General features: G+C 41.3%; 1 protein-coding gene across 8 annotated transcripts in view; it reads left to right on the top strand.

Moving 5' to 3' along the window:
- Nucleotides 1-23,662, top strand: part of FMN1 (formin 1) — a 412,618-nt gene that overhangs the window by 27,563 nt on the left and 361,393 nt on the right. For all 8 annotated transcript variants that reach the window (XM_034661208.1, XM_034661207.1, XM_034661209.1 and 5 more), the window contains one exon: nucleotides 6,499-8,486. In XM_034661208.1, coding sequence (XP_034517099.1) covers nucleotides 6,626-8,486 — 1,861 coding nt within the window. In that variant the 5' untranslated portion in view covers nucleotides 6,499-6,625. The remainder of the gene's footprint in view (nucleotides 1-6,498; nucleotides 8,487-23,662) is intronic.

The raw sequence follows: 23,662 nt of genomic DNA, 5'->3' as shown, positions 1-23,662 counted from the left end.
CTCTGGCTATGGCTAGAAATTTATTGACCAAAAATAATTCTGTTGGGGGCGCCTGGGTGGCACAGCGGTTAAGCGTCTGCCTTCGGCTCAGGGCGTGATCCCGGCGTTATGGGATCGAGCCCCACGTCAGGCTCTTCTGTTGTGAGCCTGCTTCTTCCTCTCCCACTCCCCCTGCTTGTGTTCCCTCTCTCGCTGGCTGTCTCTATCTCTGTCAAATAAATAAATAAAATCTTTAAAAATAATAATAATAATTCTGTTGACCAAGCTTTGGCCTCTACTTTATTTTTATAGAGATTTGCCAGTATGTTATAATAATACCTACTTCAAAGTATTGGTGGTTTCATAATCAAATCAGAGTTTCAAAGGTAGAAATTTTGTTTTTGCAGTATAGACTGATTTACTGCTTTCTTTCTTGTGACATTGTAAGAATGCAAAGAAAATCACAAAATTATAGAATTTTTATGAAGAAAACAAAAATCACTGAGAGACTATGTACTCTTTCAATTTCGCTATTTTCTATCTCATAATCATCTTCTCCCCTTTACTTAGCCCTAGTCTTTGAGCATGAAACTACGTCCTTCTTGTCAAGGCTTACCCTACCCATGTGTCCTCTATTAAAAAAAATAAGAGTAACAACAAAGAAAATACCTTGATACCTGTACAGGCTATTCTTATTTTCTTCTCTTATCCATCAGCTTCTCTCCTGCTCTTTGCAATATAATTTGGTATCTTCTTTACTAAAATCACTGTCTAAAATTCTGCCTGTAATTCCCCCTTCTAATTTGTTTCTTTTTCAACCTCTTTACAGAATTTGATGTTTACCAGAGCTCCACATTCTTGACTCTCTGTCTGATCTCTTTCTAATCCATTCTGTTCTGATGTTACTGCTAACCTCATCTTCCTTAAATTTAGCACTGAACAAACAACTTCTCTGATCAAAACCCATCCACAGCTTCCCATTTGTTTATGAAGTTAGCATTAATTTGCCACCAACCTGGATTCAAATCTTTTTACAATGTGCTCTCACTCTTGACTTACCTCTCCTAACATGGGTCTAAAAAACAGACAAAGAGAGTACTTCTTCCCTTTGCACATGTTAGCAAATTTCTTGGTCTTGTATAATGTCTCTCCTCCTAGAATTCCCTTTTTAAAATCACATCTGTCAAAATCTTACCCTTTAGTATGGAGCTATTCCAAATGCTTTCTTCTTTTTGAAGAATTTTCTGATCCTACAAACATGATGTGTCTCTTTTTAACCTCCTCTAATCTATTCTTTGATGTCTTGTCGAATGAGTCTCTTTCTGCTTTGTACTGCAATAATTAACTATTGCTTCTATTCTCCTACTCTTACAGTATGTAATTTCTTTGAGAAAAAAATACCTCTGTGGGAAAAGAGCTAGAAAGCTATTGCAGACCTACCTTTATTTTTATACCTTCTATTTGAAAATCAGTAGTCTGCATTCCTTCCTAGGATGGGTGGGAAGGAGAGAGGTAGGCACTAACTTTTCCAAAATCACACCCAAGTGGCAGAATTCAAAACTACCTAGGTCTGGATAAGCAATGGGAGGAAGTCACACAGAGAAAGTAGCTATACCTAGAGGAAGACTACCCAAAAGGAACTGTGGTCTTCATTAGAGGACATACCTACTACAAAACCATAGCCTAGGAGGGAGGGAGCCATTCTGCCCTCCCATCTGTTGCTAGTATTTCCCAATGTCTAAAGCCAGTAGAAGCTAGAGTGCCAGGGAGCTTGTTCAGTCAGTCTTCTGGTGTTTAGAGTGGTGTGTAGAAGGGGAGAACCTGAATCTGAATGGACAAATGGGCAATTTCCAGTTTAATAATGGAACTTATAGATAATCTATCTTAGTATTGGGCTCAGATGGAGAGATGGGGCATTACTTTGCCCATCGCTAAGCAAATAAAGCTTCGCATTGGTCTTTTAGGGCCAGAATCAATTAGGAAATTGACAGTAAGCAGACAGAATGACTGCGGTTAATTCTTGAATCTTATTTTAGGCATTGGTGAAATATGTCATGAGCGTTGAATAGCATCTACTAAAAAGGCAATAATTTTCCATTATGATGAGGTACAACAGATATTTACATTTGGGATAGAGTGATATCATGTACTTGCTTATTGGAAAAAGAGTCAGGGAAGAAATCAACACAGCAGTGTTGTCTTGGAGAGACAGTCTGGAGTTTACCAGAGGAAATGGAAGACATGAAGACTCCCCACGAAACAAAGCGCTTTTACGCTGAGCATAACCAGAGAAGGTTACTTTGTAGGCCAAATTAAGATGTATAATTTAGTGTGTGGAGCCTGCAGAGCTGCTGTATTTTAGTCAAAGCAGAACGAGGCAATGCTGCTTGAAATAGTCCTGTGAACTCAGCATGGAATTATAGTGCTGGTGTATTTAACCCCACTCAATATTGCTTCCTTGTTATTTTTCATTTTTCTCCCAAGACTTGTAGTTTTTTTCCTCTGGTTTCTCAGATGGAAAGTATGTGTGATGATTCAGCATGGCACTCTTGACTTGCTAATGGCTTGTTGCAGAGAAGTGTTTGCCCTGCTCAGAAGCCTGCCTTTGACGTGCCCCTTAGAGTGCTGAGGTTGACGTTCCTTTACTCGGGTCATATGTTTTTCTTCAAAGTGGAGGAGTTTTGTAGTTCTTTGGCTAGCTAGTAGGTGTCACCAAATAATATTTTGAGTTAATGAATTAGAAACCTAGAGATTAAATTTCTCATTCCACAAAGGAAAGAAGAAAATACATGAGGGGCATTTATCCAGATAACAGACACTGGCAGGGATGCTAGGCTGATGGCTGAATCCCGAGAGTCTTTAGAGAGAGAGAAAGAGAGATTGGGGAAAAGTGTTGATAGTTCTTCCATGCTCTAGAGGCAGCTCTGTAAGTATTCATTGATGATAGTGGAGGATGTGCATAACAATTTTGATAAAAATAATTTCAAACTATGGAAGAGAATGAGGAAATAAGAGTGTTGAAAAAGATTTGTTCATGTTCTTTATCTTAGATTATTTGGACTTTGGATGTTCAAAATTACAGCAAAGCTAATTGTGAAACTCATCCTAAGACCAGAAAATATGAAATAATTTTTTTCCTCCGTAAATTTCCTCTAAGATACCCTGAGGATGCTAAATTCAGGCAAGTTAGATGATCTTTGTACCACTGATGTATCAACACCTGTGCTCTTGTGCACTCAGAAGAGAAGCTTGTTGTTTTCAAGCAACTCCACTTTAAAACAATCCACTTCTCAATCCCTTCCTTTCATTGCAGATAATGCCTTTTCCTTGAACTGTTTGTCAAATGATAAGGCCTACAGAGAAAGGCACTAGGAATATCTTCCATACTTGCTTACACAATCATTAGAAACTCAGAAATTATGAACACATGGCATGAAGAAGCCATTTTGCACCTGAATTTGGAAACCCCCGAAAATGGTAGAAGAGTATTTTATCTTGAAAGCATGGTAAAATGTGCAATTTTTTTTTAAATTTTAGAATTCCAAGAATGGGATATTTTTCTTTTATAATTGGTAGGGACTTATTTTTGCTATGTGTCCTGACACAAACTACATGACCAGTGTTGAAATTTACGACCTCAACATCTTTCCTTTTATCTTCTACACCCTATCACTTGAGCCCTAGTTGAAAGGTCATCATGGGGCGTCTGGGTGGCTCAGTCATTGAGCATCTGCCTTCGGCTCAGGGCATGATCCCGGAGTCCTGGGATCGAGCCCCACATTGGGCTCCTCCACTGGGAGCCTGCTTCTTCCTCTCCCACTCCCCCTGCCTGTGTTCCCTCTCTCACTGGCTGTCTCTCTCTGTTAATAAATAAATAAAATCTGAAAGAAAGAAAGAAAGAAAGGAAGGAAGGAAGGAAGGAAAGGAAGGAAGGAAGGAAGAAAGAAAGAAAGAGAAAGAAATAGAGAAAGAAAGAAAGAAGAAAGAAAGAAAGAGAAAGAAAAGAAAAAAGAAAAGAAAGAAATGTCTTCAGCATGGTACAATACCATGGTTATGACTTTCACTATTTCCACACTATTCCTCTGCAAAAGAAAATGTATCAATAGAGAGAAACTACAACAGATATTTAAGAAGAAATGACGGATGAGGAGCTAAGAATTTAAAGATATAACTGGGTTGTTGGACTCCTGGTATTGTCAGGGAAGGGAGGAAAAAAGGCTTGCTTATCTTATGGAAGCCCTCCAATTTAATCTAACACTAGTTTCTGAGACATAGGTTCCAGTCTCATTTTGGCAGTACTGATTAAAAGGTGTTAGGGCTAGGGTTTACAGACCTATACTAAAATCATAGTAAGAAGTTAGATCACTGAATCTTAATTTCTGTAGCTACAAAATATGGAGAATTATCTTATTGCACATTTTTTTCAGCCTCATTTAAAGTCTCTTTTCCCTCCATTTATCCCTAAATATCTGTGTTCCCAGTATTCTGTTCTACAACCTTTGTTTTTTTTTGGTCTGTATACTCTTCTTGAGTAACCTCATCCAAGCCCGTGACTTTAACTGTGTATTAGACATGTCCGACGATCTTTGTCTTTTAATGGTGTGTGTAGACCATTTACATTTAATGTAATTATTGAATGTTTAGCTTTAGATTTACCATTTTATTATTTACTTGTGTTTGTTGCCTCTGTTTTTTGGTTCCTCTCTTTCATTTCCCCTTTCTTGTTTTGTTTTGAGTTATTTGAATGTTTTTTTTAATTCTTCCATTTTAATGTATCAATTGTATTTTTCATTATATCTCTTTTAGTGGTTACTCTAGGGATTAAATATGCATGCCTTGCTCTTCACAGTGTATCAAGAATTAAATTGCTGTTATACTTTGCCACCATATAGGTCCCTTTTCCCACCCCTTTAATGTTGTAGCTGTCATGTATATTATATGTACATACATTGCAACCCCACCAAACAATGTTATTTTTGTTGTTGTTTTCAACTGTCAAACATTTTTTAAAGAACTTAAGAGAGGAGTAATACTGTGTTTACACAGACATTACCATTTCTGTTGCCTTTTGTTCATTCTTGATGTTACAAGTTCCTTTTTTCATTCTCTCTGAAGAGTTTCTTTTAGCAAATCTTTTAGAGCAGGTCTGTTAGCAACTACTTCTCTTTCTTCATCTGAGAATGACTTTATTTCACCATCATTTCTGAAGAATATTTTCACTGGATAAAAAATTCTGTATTAACACATCTTTTCTCTTAGCCCTTAAAATGGTGTTCTACTTTCCCTTTCTCCGAGTACTCTGAGTCCTCCTGGTGCTTGTGGGTTGACCAGCAGCTGTATGCATTTTTTTTTTAATCTTCATTTTTATCACCTTTTATCTGTCTTCCTCAAGGAGTTTCTGTTACAAAGCTCTTCCTCCTTCTGCCACTCAAGATGTACTTTTATGTAGCTTTTATTATCTGGATCCAGTTATCAAATACCTGAGGAAAATAATGCACTGAAGATCTCAATGGTTAGTAAATGGTTATTGCGTTACCCTTCCCAGTGGGATTTTCTTTTAGGCATGGACGTCTTGAAGACTGGGAAATGCTTTAATTTAAGAACTGAAGTGCTGTAATTTAGAATTCTAAGCCCCATGCTTGGTCTGGGGGGAGAGGAGGACGTTAACCACAAAGACACTCCTGGGATTCCTCAAATCTTAGGAGAGAAACACAGCTGCCTTCACCACTTATGTGACATTTCAGCTGCTTCATTGGTAAAGACATGGAAAATCCACACAGGGCCAGCAGTGGCTTATAGATACTTGCTTTTTCTCTACCATTCCATTTGGCCTCAACTAGGCAAGAAGTGGGGAGAAAAAAACCCAAACAACCTTGACTAAGAGTCCTGAATTATTTAATTAAATTTCAGTCCTAAAATTTTTCAACTTTAGCTCTTTTGGCAAAATGTACGAGTTGTATTCAGAAAAGGCTCCAAATTTGTGGCCTAATACCTTTCCCCAACACTGCTTTAAGTTAAATAGATAAGTAATCTTAAATCTTAGAAGGTGCTTTTTGGAGATTAAAAAAGCTTCACTCATTTTTGCAAAGTAATATTCCAAACACAAGTTATTAAAATGTCTACATTTTCTAAGGATCCCATAGTCCCCTTTCCTCAGGATTTCTGGGAGATGTATTAGCTGTGTTTAATAGAAAAATACAAACTGAAGGCTAGAGAAGTTGACAGACTTGCTCTAGGGTATATGGTGAATTCCTTTTTGGGGAAAAGGAGCTTTTGTCTTGGGGCTAAAATAGAGCACTCTGCCATTTCTCAGCTGTAGAAAAGCTCTGGCCAGGGGATGGGGGGAGGGATAGGAGTGGGGAAGAGGTTGCAGTCAGCCTCTGGTTGGGGTGAGTTGAGTTGGTTGAGATCAGCCAGAGAGAAAGGATAAGTCACGGCTCCGCTTTTATTTATGTTGGTGTGTGATTTATGCACTCAGTTTGACAAGCTGCTTTCTTCCCTTCTTCTTCTACCACACAGTCTTGTTGCTGTAGATGACTGTCAGCTGCTTTCCCTGCCTAGCCACCATCACATGCCCCACCACCGGAGCCTGGGAAGCCTGACCACAGACCAGCATCTCCAAGGCATGAATAATTAGGTAGGCATAATGGAAGGCACTCACTGCACCCTCCAATTGCGTAAGCCCATTACTGAAGTCTGCTACATCAGCTTCTATCTTCCAAGGGGGGAAGTTAGAGGATTTTCATACAAGGGCACTGTAACTCTAGACAGATCCAATAAAGGGTTTCATAACTGCTACCAAGTCAGGGAGGGGTCAGACGTCATCAGCCTCAGCCTGCAGCCAAATGAACATCCAGGCGACATATTTTTCAAGCAAACTCCCACAAAAGACATTTTAACTGAGCTGTACAAACTCACAGCAGAGAGGGAGAGACTTCTGGCCAATCTGCTTAGCTCAGACCACATCCTGGGGATTACGATGGGGAACCAGGAGGGAAAGCTGCCGGAGCTGTCTGTGAGCCTGGCCCCTGAGGACGACTATTTCCAGAGTGCTGGTGACTGGCCAGGGGAGCCCCCCGTGGGCTGTCTCAATAAGAGGAGTGCCCATGGGAACAGAAAGCCGCGGAGGTTTGGAGGAAGGAGAGGGAGCTTTGAGGTGCTTCCACAGAAGAGGACGAGAAGAAAAGGGCGTGGGAGCCATCAGTCGGCTCCTCAGATGGGGAAGGACCAGATCTGCTTCAGCAAATCTCTTCCTCTTTCTCGGACAAGACCTAATCTTTGGCTTCTAAATGAGAGAGGCACCTCGCTCCCAAGCGGGGCATTGACTTCTTCCCTGCAGTGCAGAGAGAGCTGCCCCCCAGAGATCCCCAGGACGCTGGATGCCAGCCGTGGCTTTGGGAGCTTCAGGAAGTCTTCTGAGGACACCGGGCTTGGAAGAGGAGGGCCGCCCCCTGACTTCAGCTCCACGGAGCCAGGAGATGATGGTGCTGGAGTGCCGGAGAGGGGCCCTCACCAACTGGTGCACCAGCAGACAGGTTTGTCTGAAAGTCATGAGGACTCCAAGAAGCATCCAGAGGCAGAGAAGGGCCAGAGGGAAAAGTCTACTGAGCATACATGCAGGAAGAAGCCTATTTCCAAAGTGGTGGCCAAAGTCCAGGATCTGTCTTCTCAGGCGCAGAGAGTAGTTAGAACGCATCCTGAGGGTGAGGAAAGCGTTGCCATTTGCCCAGCGGCCCAGGCTGAGTTTATACCCAGAGCAGACTGGCTCACCCCTCCAGGAACCAAGGCTGGGACTCATGGTTCCAGGTGGCAGGGCCAGGAGCAGCAAGGGGATGGGTCACGGCCACTGTCGGACAGGAAACGTACTCCAGCCAGCATGGAGGGGGCTGTGAACAAGGTCCTGCTGAAGGTGATAGAGAGTGAGAAGTTAAATGAAGCCACTGAAGGGAAAAGGCTGGGCTTCCCCCCAAACACACCAGCCACCCACACCCTCCCAGAAGCCAGAAGCAAGAGGAAGGCTGGGCTGTCTCCGAGGGATCACAAAACCTCGTTTCTGGATCTCCCCCACAGCGGAGGTCCTGACTGGTCACGGCCCGGGGGCCATGAGGAGAAGCCGGCCCCCCCAGCCCCGGCAGCGCTCAGCATGCTACTGAATAATTCATCCTCCCAGTCCAGCACACACAAGCAGATGGCACCTGTTCCCTCGCCTCTGTTTCCAAGCTTCCCCAGCCCTGAGCAGCATCACAGGGTCCTCCAGCTCCCTCCACTGCCTGGTGAGTGGGAAGTAGCTCCTGATGACTCTCTTGGCCGAAAGAAAAGTACTTTCTCTGGGTCCTCCTCTGCTGACACCTTGGAGCCACCAACCTCTGCAAAGGTCACGGAGACCAAAGGAGCCAGCTCGACCTCCCTCAGAGCAGGCCCCCCACGGTTGGTGCCTGGGGACCCTTTGGAAGAGAGCTTGGATCCCGGAAAGACCGCAGCTTGGCCCCAGTACCAGTCACCTCCAGGTAAGCCCCTGTGTAAGATACTTCGCCTCTGTTCTCGGGCGGCTCACAAACAGTAATCTGCTTGTGCTATTCAGAGACTGGCGACTGAACAAGGAACCCAGATTCCTCGGCCTGTTGGTTCACTTTGCAGCAAGAAAACTGGGAGTGGTATAGGGGAGTGTGACAACGATGAAGCTGGTGCTGACTTAAAGGGTCAGGGGTGTAGCTGCTTCCAGAAGCAATGCTTGGTCAATATTTTTTTAAAATAGTGTACTTTGGCATACTCTAAAGCTGCCTCATGGTTGCCTAACTCAGGACTCTCAAAGGGAACAGGAATGAGCAGAAAGACGTAGCAACGTGTCTCTGCCTTTGATGCTAACACTGGGTAATTGGCCCCTTGACCTAAATTTTGCTGTTCGTGCTGCTGAAGTAGCCCGGTTCGTTGGGTCCTCTAAGCAGAAGAGCAAAAGCCCCCTGTGTCTTTGCTCACCTGTCTGTCATAAGAGGTTTTTCATTTTCGTTTTTTAATAGTCACTTTTATAAGCGTCATTACTTTATGGCAAGAACTTTCTTTTTTTACCAGAAGAAGGATGAATTTAGTCTCACTTGAAGAAACTCGGTTCAGATTCTCTTTCTTTTTTTGGACTCTTTATTTCCCAAATGAGCATGAAGTAATGTTTTTTTCTGTTTTTCTTATGGTGTATTTTACTATAATGTTTTACTTGCGGTGCTCAAGAGCTAATTTGGCCCATATGTTTAATGTGATATAAAATTTTATGTGAAAATAATTTTGGGGGTTCTATAAGTGGGTTCAGTAAGACCAAAAAAGGCAATGTATAAAAGGTGCCCCTCCGGTATTCCTTACATTTTCCAGGCCAATGTGGCCAGGGGCTCAGGGTTTCGTATGCCGCTGTGCAGGGAACGGATTCTTTTCCGGGGTAACTCCCACAGCATGTGGTCAGCGCTTTGTCTAGGGAATGGTTCGTAATATGATACATGGTCTCTTAAAGGTTAGAGAAAACATCACGCACAATTTCTGGATTAAAAATCTCTATCTAGGAAAGAGGAATTTCAATGGCCTTCTGTTCATTTTGACTCTTGACGTTTTTTAAATTTCTCTAAATCTTTGATCCAGGCGTCATTCTTTAAAAATGTGGTAAATGCTTTTGATCTTATTTTTGCAATACGTTGATCTTAGTTTGAGAAGACTTGCTACTTTCATGATATAACCAATCCACTTCACCAGGAAAGTCAGAGAATTATAGATTTTGTATCATGTATCATATAGAACCCTAGTGATGAAAATTCTTTCTCCCTATGGATGCCGGAGCCTATGAAATTCTTGGAAAGGGAGGTCTGTGCGGCTATTAGATGAGAAACTTCTGGAGACTTGGATGTGGAATAGCTGCTTCCACTCTAAAGGTTCTTTTTTTTAGAAACCACACCAACTTCTGGGATTGTGTGTGTCCCTCAACCAGAAACTGGACATTAAATACATTGAGCTTCAGTAAATCTTGTTTTTTTCCTGATTTAGAATATCTTTTTATTTTGTTGCCCTTTTTCATTATAAAAAATATTATAAAACCTCCATTGTATCTGGGTCCAGGCAGGCACACAGAGGACATTCAGTTTCTGTGGTGATTGACCATGAGCCCACCGAGTGGTAAGTTCAGTGGGTGGTCACACTCTCCCTTGGCCTCTCCACACAATTGCTCAGAACCACTCCCCTTCCTTTGGCTCCAGCCCTCCATAGCACTTTCAGGAGCCAGTCCTTATAATCATAACAGCTTATAAAAGAAGGAATTGGAAAGAAGGAGAAGAGACTTTTTCTTCTGGTTGGGTGACTTCCCCTTTGCTGGGACCTTCCTCCAGGACATCCAAACATTGTCTCTTGTCACTGCCCCTCTGAAAAGCATGAAGGGAGGGAGTTCTTCAGATAGTGGGTCTTTGATTTACATCCTGTGTTCCTGTGTTCTTCTCCCCCTTATTCCCCTTTTCCATGGTCATCAATTCTCTTCATAGTCTGGATCCTTCAGTGACTTCCTGCCACTGGTGGGTCCATGTGTATGGGAGAATTTTCCTGCTTCTAGCTGCCTGTCTTTCACTTTATTTCCCTTCTCACCCCTTCCTGGCAGAGGCCTCAGAGAATCCCCAGCAGCCTGGATGGCGGGTGGAGGGGGTAGAGGGGTATAAATTCACTGACTATCACTGCACAGTGGCCCTTTATCTGGACCCAACTCCCACCTGTCTCCCACATTAGCTATTAACCAGGTTGGGTTTATGGTCTGTGGACATTTATTTCCTATGGAAATAACATTGAGGTATTTTATTGAAGTGATGTGATTAAGATTATTGAAAGCTCTCATTAACTGCTCAAGTAAGAGATTAAGTCTGGCAAAAGTAATCAGATCTGTTTCCAGTTGGAAGACTCTTTAGTGTTATAGGCGTGTAGTAATTCCCAGGAAAGAATGAAATCCGCTTCTCCTCCTCACAGGACCAAGAGTCAAAGCCAATATTACCATCCACACAGGAAATAGCATAAAGGCATCACAGAGGCTACTGGTCCACCTCCTATTGGCTTTGAAATTTTCTTAACTCTTCATTCCCAGGGCAACACACAGGAATTTCTTTTCTTGTGGTGATATGATCAAACAGAGAGTACACTAACAGTGAATGGTGGCCAGATTTGTCATTTCATGCCCATGCCCACCCCCTAACTTACACTGCCTTCTCCCCGCGCCCTTTGGAATTGGTTTTATAATGTTTTATTTTGGGATGGAAACTACTGTAGAATGTTCCCAAGCCTTTGGGAATATGGTATTTTCTCGGACTGAGGGACTCTAGTGCTGCAAACCTGCACAGCGGTGTCCTCGGGGCTGAGATTCTTTCCTGTCTTGATGGCTTTCTTCTTACCTTTGATCTGAAATAGACCCTTTTAATGCCAGAAGAATCACATGGAATTTGGCTCGCCGCACTTAGGAAAGTGCCCAGTGTTTCTGTGTGCTCCTCAGCAATCTCATGATCTTTGTCCTCTGATTGAAGTCACTGTGGGGGTGGTCAAAGCAGAGGCCCCAGGCATAGTTCTTCTTGATATTATGAGTCACTTGATCAATTGGAAGGGCCATCAAAAGACATTGTTCATGTCAACTGATTAAGAGTTGAGACACACACTTGGAATAGATTTTTTAATATCTAATACAACTGTCAAAACTTGGGTTTCTCTGAGCATATATTACAGGGAGTGGATAGAAATTCTTCCTACAATAATACTGAGGTTTGATACAAGTCCAGTAAAAATTTAAAGAAACTTCATAACGTTAATGGACGTATGCAACCATTTAAGATTCCTACAGAAAGTATATAGTGCATAGAAAGTTCTCTGTAATTCACGTTGAGAGAAAATAAGATTCAAAAATTGCATATACCATTATCATACTCATATAAAACAAATGTAAGAATTAAGTAAAGAAATGCATTGCTATATACTTTTAAGAAAGTAAGGGGGTGGCAATTGAAACTATATGTAACTTTGACCTAACAATCCTACTTTTTGGAATTTAGTTTACAAAAATAGATGCACCAGTAAACATAAATGCTTAATGATGTTTGCTGTTGCATTGTTTGTAGTGGCAAAAATAGCTGAAAAAATTTGAATGTTCATCAGTAGAGAAACGGTTAAATAAATTATAGTGCATTTCTACTGTTTAATACTATGAGGCTGTTCAAGGTATTGAACTAGATCTGTACCTAGCAAGTGGCAAGGTGACGTACAGCCTGCTGGCAGTTTTTGTGAAGACAGTTTTGTATCACTCCTCTTCATATATGAGTACATGTATGTTTGGTATGGGCTTGAATATCATGGAGGCAGGTGTAGAAAAAGACTGACCAGCCTGTTCACATTCTTTATCTGCAGGCAAAGCAGGGTGATGGTCGGAATGAGGTGAAGGGGAAGAATCCAGAAGCATTAGGGAAGAGTATTAACTTCTTCTCTTTATATATTTTTATAGTATGTGACTGGTCGCAGTAAATGTGTCACTTTTATGATTTTTAAGATTGATTTAACTACTTTTGTTTAATGGTTATCCCTTATTCATTGAAGTATAGTTGACGTAAATGTAGTATTAGTTTCAGGTGTACAGCACAATGATTTGACAACCTGAGACATTACACACTGCTCACCAGGATAAGTATAGCTACTGTCTGCTGCCCTACAACATTATTACAGTATTATTGACCGTTTCCCCTATGCTGTACTTTTTATCCCCATGCTTATTGGTCTTATCATTGGAACTTTGTATCTCTTAATCCCCTTCACCTATTTCATCCATATCCCCAACTCCTTTTAATGAGTGATTTGATGACTTTTTAATTAAAAAAAAACCATGCACCTGGAGCAGTAAGTGTGTGGTGGGATTACAGCTAAACTGCATTTTCCTGTGTTTTCCCCATGTCCTTTAATGGCGTGAGAAGCTCAGCTCTGAGACTGCATTGTTAAGCAGGGAAAAGCAGTTCGCTAGAGAGCTGGGAAAGCAGAGCCCACAGAGGACTAGTCAGGCAGGGAGGACTGGGTGAGGATGGAGCATTATCCAGAAATCAAGAGAAGAAGGAGCTTTATAAAGGCTCCTGGTAGAAAAAGTCCTGATAGGAAATAGACAGCCTTCAGCCTGAAGGAACAAGGGAAGCAGCAGTCACTGGAACCCAGACAGGGGAGCTTCATGGAAAGGGGCCCCATGGAAGCATCAGTGGCCTGTGGCTGAGCTCATGGGACTGAAGATCCTGGCCTCTCTCTCCTTTGATCTTCTGCCTGGAAACCTCTAACTGAACCAACCACAGGGCAGAGTGTAAGGGAGCCGGTGGATGTGGTCTTCAAGGTCAGCCTTCCAGGGCCAAGGGTAGGGTGGAAAAGGATGGACAGTGGGTCTGGAGGGCAAATGGAAGACAAGATGATACAGGTGATGGAAGACCAAGAAAGGTAGGAAGACAGAATGGTATTTAAATGAGCAACAAGGTAAAGAAGAATGTGTGGTGGCTGTTTTGCTACAGAATAGTCGTTATCTTGATAATAAATGATAATTGTGCCATTTCATTTCTTCGTCATGTGACCTTTATGCCTCTAAATTTAAGTAGATTGACTGTCTCTTATTGTTAAAAGTTCAAAAATGGAGGAAGTAAAAGAATTGGAACTCTTGCGATAGTTTTTCCTCCATGGATTTGGAAAAAAATAGCTAGTTTTTAAAAACAAAGCTCTCCTATTTAGCCATGATTGCTGTCACTTTGTGTTCAGTTGCGTTTTGTGAAAAACACAAAAAGAATTTAAAAATATCTTTCTCAATCACTGCAAAATAAGAATAGCTAATTAGCATATGAAATATGAAATAGATTTTCTACCAAAGAATAGTTTGTATTTTGAAGTCAGTTTCCATGTAGAATAATTGATGGGTGTTTCTCTCATTCAAATTCTGTTTTTCAAAAGATAATACATTTCAAAAGTCAGGACCATGACCAAAATCTGATGTTTTAAAATCCGGAGCCAGCTCCATGTATGTGAATTTTTTCCCCGATTAATATCCAATTGTGTTTTGAGGATTGCACCTTCTATTGAATTGTTTTTCTCATGTTTCTTTTCTATTCTTGGGTTTGGAGCTCAAGATTTAAAGCGAGGGTGGCAATCTGCAGTCCCAGGTCACATGCATCCATCTAAAGTAATTCTAAAGATATATGAAAATAACAGAATTAACACTGTGATTACAAGTCATAGTCGCTGAAAAGTCTCAAAGAGAAAACAGTTTTTTAAATTAATAGATAACATATTTTTTCACCGTCTGCCTCATAGCATTATTGGTTGGGGCATAAAAAAATAAGCTTTTAATGTGGTAATTGTACCAAAAGCATTTTATCAAATTGATAAAGCAAAGTACTGGTTTTGAAGGTTGATGTTTTGTTTTATTCCTCATGGATTCTTCTGGGAGAGGTTCCTTTCTGAAAACAGTGGATACCTCCTGGGCCTAATTTCTTCCTCTTGATAGAACTCATCAGGTAAATGATTGCTACTGCCTATTTTATTTTATCTACTTTCCGATCACTTACAAGGACAGTAACTCCTCTTAGTTCTCAAACACAAATCAACCATATTACTTAGTAAATTTGGGGGGCCTCCGGGCTGTTATATTAGGCCATACATCCCCCTAGGCTTTTTCTGTGTGCCAGGTAGCTCAGCCCCCTGCCAGGGCATGTTATGGAGTTTCTGGACTCTTAACAGAAGGACTTGGAGTTTTTTCCACAGTCATGGATTGTTCCAGTACATTGAACCAGATGCTTTCTATATGGCCCAGAGCCTTACAGGAAAGACCTTGAAACTAGGTTAGAATTGGGATTCAGGGGCGGCTGGGTGTCTCAGTTGGTTAAGCGTCTGCCTTCAGCTCAGGTCATGATCCCAGGTCCTGGGATTGGGTTCCATGTCAGGCTCCTTGCTCAGTGGGGATCCAGCTTCTCCCTCTGCCTGCCACTCTGCCTGCTTGTGCTCTCTCTCTCTGACAAATAAATAAATAAATCTTAAAAAAAAAAAAAAAGAATTGGGATTCAGAGGTGCATAAGAGGTAGAGGGACTGTGGGGTCCTTAAAGGATATTGAGCAATAGGGAAGAATGCTGGACAGTGGAAGTATTATGAGGGAAAAAGTCTGGGCCTACGAGTGCCCCTAGACACTAGGGGAAGGGGTCTCCAGCACGAAGGGAAAGAATAACTTTGTCATCAGAAGTCTGAGAGTCTTACAGTATAGAGAAACTGTTCAAGAGAGACAGGAATTTTCTTTCCTTCTTTTTTTTTTTAATTTAAATTTAGTTAGCCAATATATAGTACAACATTAGTTTCAGATGTAGAGTTCAGTAATTTACCCATTACGTTTAATACCCGGGGCTCATCACATCATGTGCCCTCCTTAATGCCCATTACCCAGTTACCCCATTCCCCCACCCACCTCCCCTGCAGCAACCCTCAGTTTGTTTCCTAGAGTTGAGTCTCTCATGGTTTGTGTCCCTCTCTGATGACTTCCCATTCAGTTTTCCTTCCCTTTCTCTATGATCCTCTGAGCTCTTTCTTATATTCCACATATGAGTGAAACTGTATGATAATTGTCTTTCTCTGACTTTTTTCACTCAGCCTAATCCCCTCCAGTTCCATCCACATCAATGTAAATAGTAAGATTTCACTTTTTGATGGCTAAGTAATATTCCATTGTATATATGAACCACATCTTCTTTAGCCATTCATCTGCTAATGAACATCTTGGCTCTTTCCACAGTTTTTTATTGTGGACATTGCTCCTATAAACATTGGGGTGCATGTGGAGAGGCAGGACCTTTCTTACCGAGCCAGCTTCAGTAGTCTGAAGAGGTTGTTAGAAACCCAAGGGCAAAGAGTGTTAGAGCAACAGAGCAGAGGGTGTCCACAGCAGCCAGGCCCCTGAGCGCAGAAACCTTGTGGGACCCCTGAAGGACAGAGCTGGGGAGGAAGAACCTGAGAAAAAACTGTACTTCGTGCTAAGCAAGTGAGTGGGGGCTTTAGAAGTTAAGATTCAGATTTTTGTGATTCATGTAACACAATTTTATCCATGATAAGGCAATAAGTTGGATCATCCAGGCATCACGTATTTTTCCTAAAATGTTATGATATAGATTTTTTGCTTGTTCGTTTCAAATCCAAGTCAAGATTTTGAGGTTGAATTCTGCATTTGGAGGGAGAACCCAAAAATAATCTTGTGGTTGATTAAAGCTGTTGGTTTCCAGGGGCGCCTGGGTGGCACAGCGTTAGTTAAGCGTTTGCCTTCGGCTCAGGGCGTGATCCTGGCGTTATGGGATGGAGCCCCACATCAGGCTCCTCCGCTATGAGCCTGCTTCTTCCTCTCCCACTCCCCCTGCTTGTGTTCCCTCTGTCGCTGGCTGTCTCTATCTCTGTCGAAAAAATAAATAAAATCTTAAAAAAAAATTAAATTAAAAAAAAAAAAAGCTGTTGGTTTCCAGGTTAGCCCCGAGGAATGGGGGAGGGAGTAAATAACATGTGCAGCTTGAGCGTAAGCGTAGTCTCCCTAGGATTCAGACAGAGGTCTAGGCATGTCTGGATAATTAGATGGTTAGAGCTGTCAAGAGGCTTTGGCTTGAGTGCTCAGAGAATGGTCTCAGGGCGGGGCTCCTCCTAAGGAAAGCAGGATTTGAGGCGCATGGTGGGGGGGGGCACACAACACTGAAAATAGCACAACGTATGGCCTCCAGATTCTCTGCTGACCCAGCCCCCAGGACTCACACCCGGGGTCTTAGGGAGAGGGAACTGCACCAAAAAAGCCGTGTGAAAATTTAAAGAGAAATTTTACTAAAATTTCCTTAAGATATTGAAGGCAGGGTCTGCATTAATGGAGTGGAACAAACTTGTGGACAAAGAGTCCCAACTCCAGGTGCTGTCGGAGCACCGCGAGGCAGGGAACGTGGTGGGACGAAGGAGATTTCACCTCATCCTTAGGAGCAATGGAGAAGTGGGAGACGTGGACAGTAGTGCCGTGGGCAGCACCTCTGGCACATTAGCTGCAGCAGCCCTGGTGACATTTCTAGGAGCGTCAAGAGGCACGTGAGGCAGCCAGACAAGACGGGACAGCCGTGATCATGGGGAGGACTGCATCCCTGAGCAGGCACGATTGCTAGAATGATTAGGAGACATTGCGGGGGAGGGTGGGGGGCACAAAAACTGGTAGAGAAATACTGATTTTGCACCCTGTTGTTACTCCCCTGACTGCATTACTAGAAGGAATGATGTCAAACCGTAGGGTTCTTTTTTTTTTTTTTAAGATTTTATTTATTTATTTGAGAGAGAGAGAGCACAAGCAGTGGGGAGGGGAAGAGGGAGAGAGAGAAGCAGGCTCCCCACTGAGTAGGGAACCCCATGTGGGGCTTGATCTCAGGATCCTGGGATCATGACCTGAGCTGAGCCACCAGCTGAGCCACCCAGGTGCCCCAGCGGAAATGAATTTAATAATCTGCTCTTTTTGTTGTATTCCAGTGATGAAGTGAGGCTACAAATAGTAATTCACAGTTAATTATTCTATATAGATTTCTGGATTTGCTTTCAATTAGAGCTTCTACATTTGCTTGTTTTTTCAGTCGCTTCTGTTTTTTAAGTCACATCTTTAATGGTCTCTTACTGTTTTGTGTGGGTTATTTTGGATTTTCCACCTAATTTTTTGAAAGCTTAAAGCTGTCACCGGGTCATATATGATACCTCTGATGCACTCTCCATGGAGTCTAGCTTACTACTGGTTCACCCCATAGCTTTTGAATTTAATCAGGGGGATTTTAATTTTTAATTAATTAGCAAAGAAATCGGAATTGCATTTCTAATACTCATGTCATTCCAATATGAAATTATAAATTAAAGAATGATACAGCAAAAAAGAAAGACAAAGGTCTCCTTTCTTCCTACCACTTATTTCTGAACCACCTGATGTCGTATCTTCTCTTTACAAAGCTGTTTTAGTTTCTACAGCTAATAGTTATCTTGTCTTTTCTGATTTCCTTATCATTTTTTGGTCCTTTTTGGATCTCTATTATCTGTATCTTCTTATGTTAGTATGTATAATAATAATTTTAATTAAAAATTTAATAGCCTTGGATTTTAATATATTTTATTCTATTTGTATTTATATTTTAATAATATTCTCTCATTGTTTTGTGTGTCAGTCTTGAGTTCCCATGAAGCTTTTAGATGTAGAGCCCTATCTTATAAGTTGGTTGGATGATTTACAGTTTCTTGAATAGTATGTCACAGAATAGTCAATATGTATTGGCCTAATTAAATTTTTGTGGTTGTTGACTTTAATTAAAAACAGCCCTCCAGTTTACAGGTGGTGACAGGGCAGTAACTGGGAGTGAAAGATTGGCCTAGGAGTAGTTAAACAGAATGGTGATCTTCCTTCAAGCGGTATGCCTTACAGCAGAGAGAAGTGGGTTTTTTTTCAGCCAAGCTCTTGGTGTCTCATCATCTTCGTTTGGAACTTGTTTCTACTGGTGATAGAACACATCAGAATTGAATCAGATGTGTCCTTATTTTTATAAAAAAAGAAAAAAAAAGTTCTCCCCAAAGACAGAAATGGTGTCACATTCATCTTATTTACCTGGAATCAGGTTTAGTAACTGACATATGGCATGTATTCAGTGAATGTTTTTGTTGAATAAATGAATGAGTGAATGAATGGGTGGATGGATGAATGACGAGAAAACATGGTTTGCAAATTGGTAATGGGCAAATTTCTCCCATTTGTTTTATGTGAAACAGAATGAAAATGGTTTCATGCCATATTATGTGATTACTATCATACTATTTTGGTATTTGATGCATTATTTTTAAAGCAACCTTAAAACTATTAATCTCTGCGTAGGTTTAGGAACCTGAATGTAGCCAGCGGATGGGAATGAAATGAAATGGAACATGGGTCCTCAAAGCCAAGTGTTTTTGTGAACAAAGAAACTGTTCTTTTAATTGCAATAACTTTACAACATAATTGATTTTACCAGAGCAGACCTTTTTAAAATCTTAAAATGAGACTCAACTTTATTCTCAAAGCCAGTCACTGAGGGGTAGTCAAGTGATCAAACCTGAAATGGAAACCAGAGGTGGCTTACCATTTCCTGTATTTTGCTGGTCACAGATTAACCACTTTGCATTATGCATGGACAAAGCCCAGCCTATTTGCACCGATGTACACTTTATGACCCAACATGCTGGTGAAATAGAAGGCCTGGCAGGTGCTTATAACTCTTCTAGACTGTGATTCAGGGGGTCTTGCATGGCCCATTTGCTGGGTGCCTGATGTCCACCATTGAAGTTTGCCTTCTGTGCAAAGAAAACACTGTTGCTGGAATAATGGTGAATAATACCAGTATAAGCGGAGGCTATGTGATTGATTTCCAAAAGCTACGCACAAACTAAGTCATGTTAATTTGCTCATAAAGCACCTGTTGTTACCTAGCAGAGCAGGATCCTTAAAGAATGGGCTATGAGACAGGGTCCTAAGAGTGAAAGCAGAAGTCAAGGCCAGGAAAGGAATAGGCAGACATGGAAAATGGCATGAGAATTTGAGGCCCCAAACCAGTGCAGCAGTATGGGAACATCAGAGACCTTAATTACATCTGCAGAATTCCTTTGCCTTTGTTATATAACTTAACTGAATCATGGAAGTGATATGCCATCATCTTCACCAGGGTCTGCCCTCCTTACCTAAGGAGAGGGGATTATTCTAGGCATGTCCCCCAGGAGACAGGAATCTAGGAGACATTTTTATTTTATTTTATTTTATTTTATTTTGTTTTGTTTTATTTTATTATTTTATTTTATTTTATTTTATTTTATTTTATTTTATTTTATTTTATTTATTTTTTCCCCCGCCCCTCCTAGGAGACTATTTTAGAATTCTGCCTACCACAGTATCCTTCCATTGTCTGCCATTTTCCATTCCCTTTCTGGTCTTGTCTTCTTCCACTATCAGAACCCTGGCCTACAACTTTCCCTAATGTAACCTAATTTGGATACACAATAGACTTTTCCATTTCTGGATCATACTATACTGGTTAGGAGTGTGTGTACCAAAGTTGAATGGTTTATTGTAAAATCCCAGTTCTGCTACCAACCAGAAGATCAGACCTGCCTCAATTTCCTCATGAAGAGGGGAGTGATAGTAGTATCCATGTAGTAGGTAGTATAGTAACTACATAGGGGTTTTTGTAAGGAATAAGTGATATAATATGCTTACAGGGCTTGGAACAACATCTAGCATGTAATTCTCCAAAAATATTTAGATATTATTATTAGTATACCCTGCCTCAATGGTTTTATTCATATATTATTTCTCTACATGGGATACCCTGATAGATTCCTATGCCCCCTTCAAAATCCGTCCTAACCTTGCGTAAAATGTCAACATCCATGTAATGTTGGGAAGTTGTGTTTAGGTTATAAAGGGAACTCTATTTTTCAACTTTTCTGTAAATCTAAAATTATTTCAAAATAAACAGTTTTTTAGAAGTCCTGAGTGTTATCTCCGTCATCATAAAGCCTTTTGGTTCCCCTCATTGTGGAATGAACACTTCTGTTCTGCTCTCAGGGAGCTTTACACATGATGTTTATCACGTTGCCTCATGACTGTTTGTTTATATGTCTGTCTAGAATATAAAGTCCATGGATGCAGATACTGACCTTTATTCGTCTTTCTATCTCTAGTATATGGCATTACATCTGATATAGTTACAGCCTATATTATGTAAATGCTGGCTTAGTAACTAATTGTTGAATGAATTTTTATTTTTTGTGCACAAAGATTCACCAATGACCAAATGATATGTGATAATAGGAACCAGTGGGAGGGTCAGGGTGGTATACAACAGTGGTTTTCAAAGTGTGGCCCCTGGACAAGCAACATTATTAGCCACAACTGGAGACTTGTTAAAATGCTGTTGCTCAGGCCCCATCCCCTGGATCTACTGAATCAAACATTCTGGGGGTAGGGGACGAGCTGTCTGTGCTTAACCACTTTCATGGAAACCAAGATTGACAATGTAAACAATCATACTAATGTATAGCTATGTTAAATGAATTCAGAATCTTTTAAGTGCAAATATTTTATTAGAGGGAAATGATGTAGATGAATTATCCTTAAGAAATAATTGAATTTCCACTTAGTCATTTTTGTAATAATTTTGAATATTATAGAACTTCTCAGATATAGGGAACTATATGCTTCTAACCATGAGCAAGTCTTTAAATTTTCTTGTCAGCCTTCTGCCAACCAATTCTTGTGCATTGCTTTAATACAGGAAAGTAGAATGCTATTCTTGGATATTTTCCTGTCTGACATTTGTTGCTGTGATCACAACTTTTTTTTTTTTACCATTAATCATAATATTAACCATTTTGGCCTCCATAAATGTCTTCAAATATCTGTCAATGCCTGCCAAGCTCCTACTGCTGCCGTGTGCTCCAAGAGGCTACTTCTCCAAATTGTATTTAAGCATCCACTAAGCTTTCAGGATATGGCTTTTATAACAAGTTTTATGTTGTCAGCAAATATTGGTGGAGTTACAGGATTTCATCTACTAAGTAATTAAGGTATTACAATCACATATCTGCAGCTTTATTCCAAGGAGCAGCACTACTATTTTGTCCTCATCTTTCTAATTCCTTTAAGAGCAGGTGTCTTGGAAAATCATACGATAATGTATGACTAATCTCACAAACAGCCTGAGTCAAGAAAGCATTTGTTTCTTTGCTGCAGAAGTTGACGATGTTAGCCTCTGGTTATTGGAGAAAAGTCACCATTTACTTTATTTATTTATTTATTTACTTACTTACTTACTTATGAGAGACAGAGAGGGAAAGAGAGTGAGAGAGTAGAGGGGAGCAGCAGCAGGAGAGGGGGAGAGAGAGAGAAACCCAAGTAGACTCTGCGCTCATCACGTAGCCCAACACAGGGCTGGATCCCACAACCTTGAGATCACGACCTGAACTAAAACCAAGAGTCCAACGCTCAACTGACTGTACCACCCAGGCGCCCCCAAAATCCCTTCTTTATGTCCTTTGGGCAGTATTTTCCTTTCAGAGATTTGGAGCCTGCCCTTTCAGAACTCACCTGCCTTTTGATGCTTTTTTTCCTCTTCTTGTGTAACAGACCATTCATTACACAACCATTTAATTGAGCTGGGTTGGGGAAGAAGCCCCTGCCTTGAAATTGGGAAACCCAAATTCATACCCTGCTACTGTCAGTCACTAGCTATGTGGCCAGGAGTAAGATACCACTTCTCCAACTCTTATACTTAACAACGGGTTAATAATAACACTCTTTCAGTGATTACAAATGGCAGCCTCAAAAAGAACAATCACTTGTGAATTATCCTTACCGAGCCTGATAGCCTCTATGCCAGAGAGGTCCAAGGCTAAGTGGACATTCTCTGCAGACTACATCCTGGGAGGCTGCATTGATGCTCTCATCCCCCAGGGGCACTATTTACTGTCACCTCTTCCAGGTGGGGAACTGTAAAGGGCCACAACTTTATCAACTTTGTACTTCAAGGCCAGTAGGTTTGGCAATAGTGAGAATGTGATCAGTTGAAAATGGAGGTAAGAGTCAAACAGGTCGGTGTTGGTGTTGATGGTAACAAGGGATAGATTCCAAATCACTGTGGACTCAAAGCTGGACGAATCTGATCAGGTCTTCAGTTGACAGAGAAAACAGAGTCAAGGATTACTTGAAGCTTCCTGCCCCAGGCGACTAGGAAGACAAGCACTGTACTAAATCACACTGGGTCTGTAGCCAGGCCAACAGTTGATTAACAGACTCGTGTGGAACTGTAGCAAGGTATCACTGCCATGTCCCAAGACTCATCCCTGCCCCCTGTCCTCTTCAGATCTTTTCTTGTCAATAACTTGTTGGCATTCTGAATCAACTTCGGAGAAAACCTGAAATGGAAAGAAGGGTTAGATGACAGAATTAAAGCCTGTTAAATTCTTCCTAAGCTAAATGTAACAAGATTAAAGTCAAGAGGCTACTGAAAATATCCTGCAGTTCGATTAAAATATCCACCTGTAAATAAAGGACCCAGGAGATTTCTGTTTTCAGCTTTAGTTGACGATATATTGATTCTGAGCTAGTTGGATCATGTGGCCGACTCACACAAAAAGCGAGGCTACTTTCATAATAGATATTCATATCAGGAGAGAAAATGCATCACTGTACTGCATGCAGTCGACAAATCTGCAGTTTTTGGTGTAGTTATAGGTACGTATTTGAAGAGGGCTCTTTGACAAATTGCATTATATGCAGGGGATGGGAAGGAGACCTATCTGGAAATTATATCATAGGAAAAAGAGTCCAAAGGAATAGTAGCCAATAAAATGAGAAACAGGACCTGTGACAGAGGCCGTGTAGTGGGTGCTTTGTGGGCCACCCAGATCGCCCTATCTGGGTCAAGATCCAAGTTTTCTTAACTGCTGGGAGTATTGCTGGTTGATGGCTTACAGCTGAGCTGCTCCCCAGGCCTTTTATCCAAGGGAGCTGCCTTGCCAGAGCTCCTGCCCACTCCTCAGGGGCAGCCCCACCCAGTGCCTGGTCTATGTGTGAGGGTACGAAAGCGCCGTGCTATCGCCTTGTGCAGGACAACTCTGAAG

Source organism: Ailuropoda melanoleuca, chromosome 5 (genome assembly GCF_002007445.2).
Source record: "Ailuropoda melanoleuca isolate Jingjing chromosome 5, ASM200744v2, whole genome shotgun sequence".
Taxonomy (NCBI): Eukaryota; Metazoa; Chordata; class Mammalia; order Carnivora; family Ursidae; genus Ailuropoda; species Ailuropoda melanoleuca.
The sequence above is the reverse complement of the archived record's forward strand: the minus strand, read 5'-3'. Positions and strand labels throughout refer to the sequence as shown.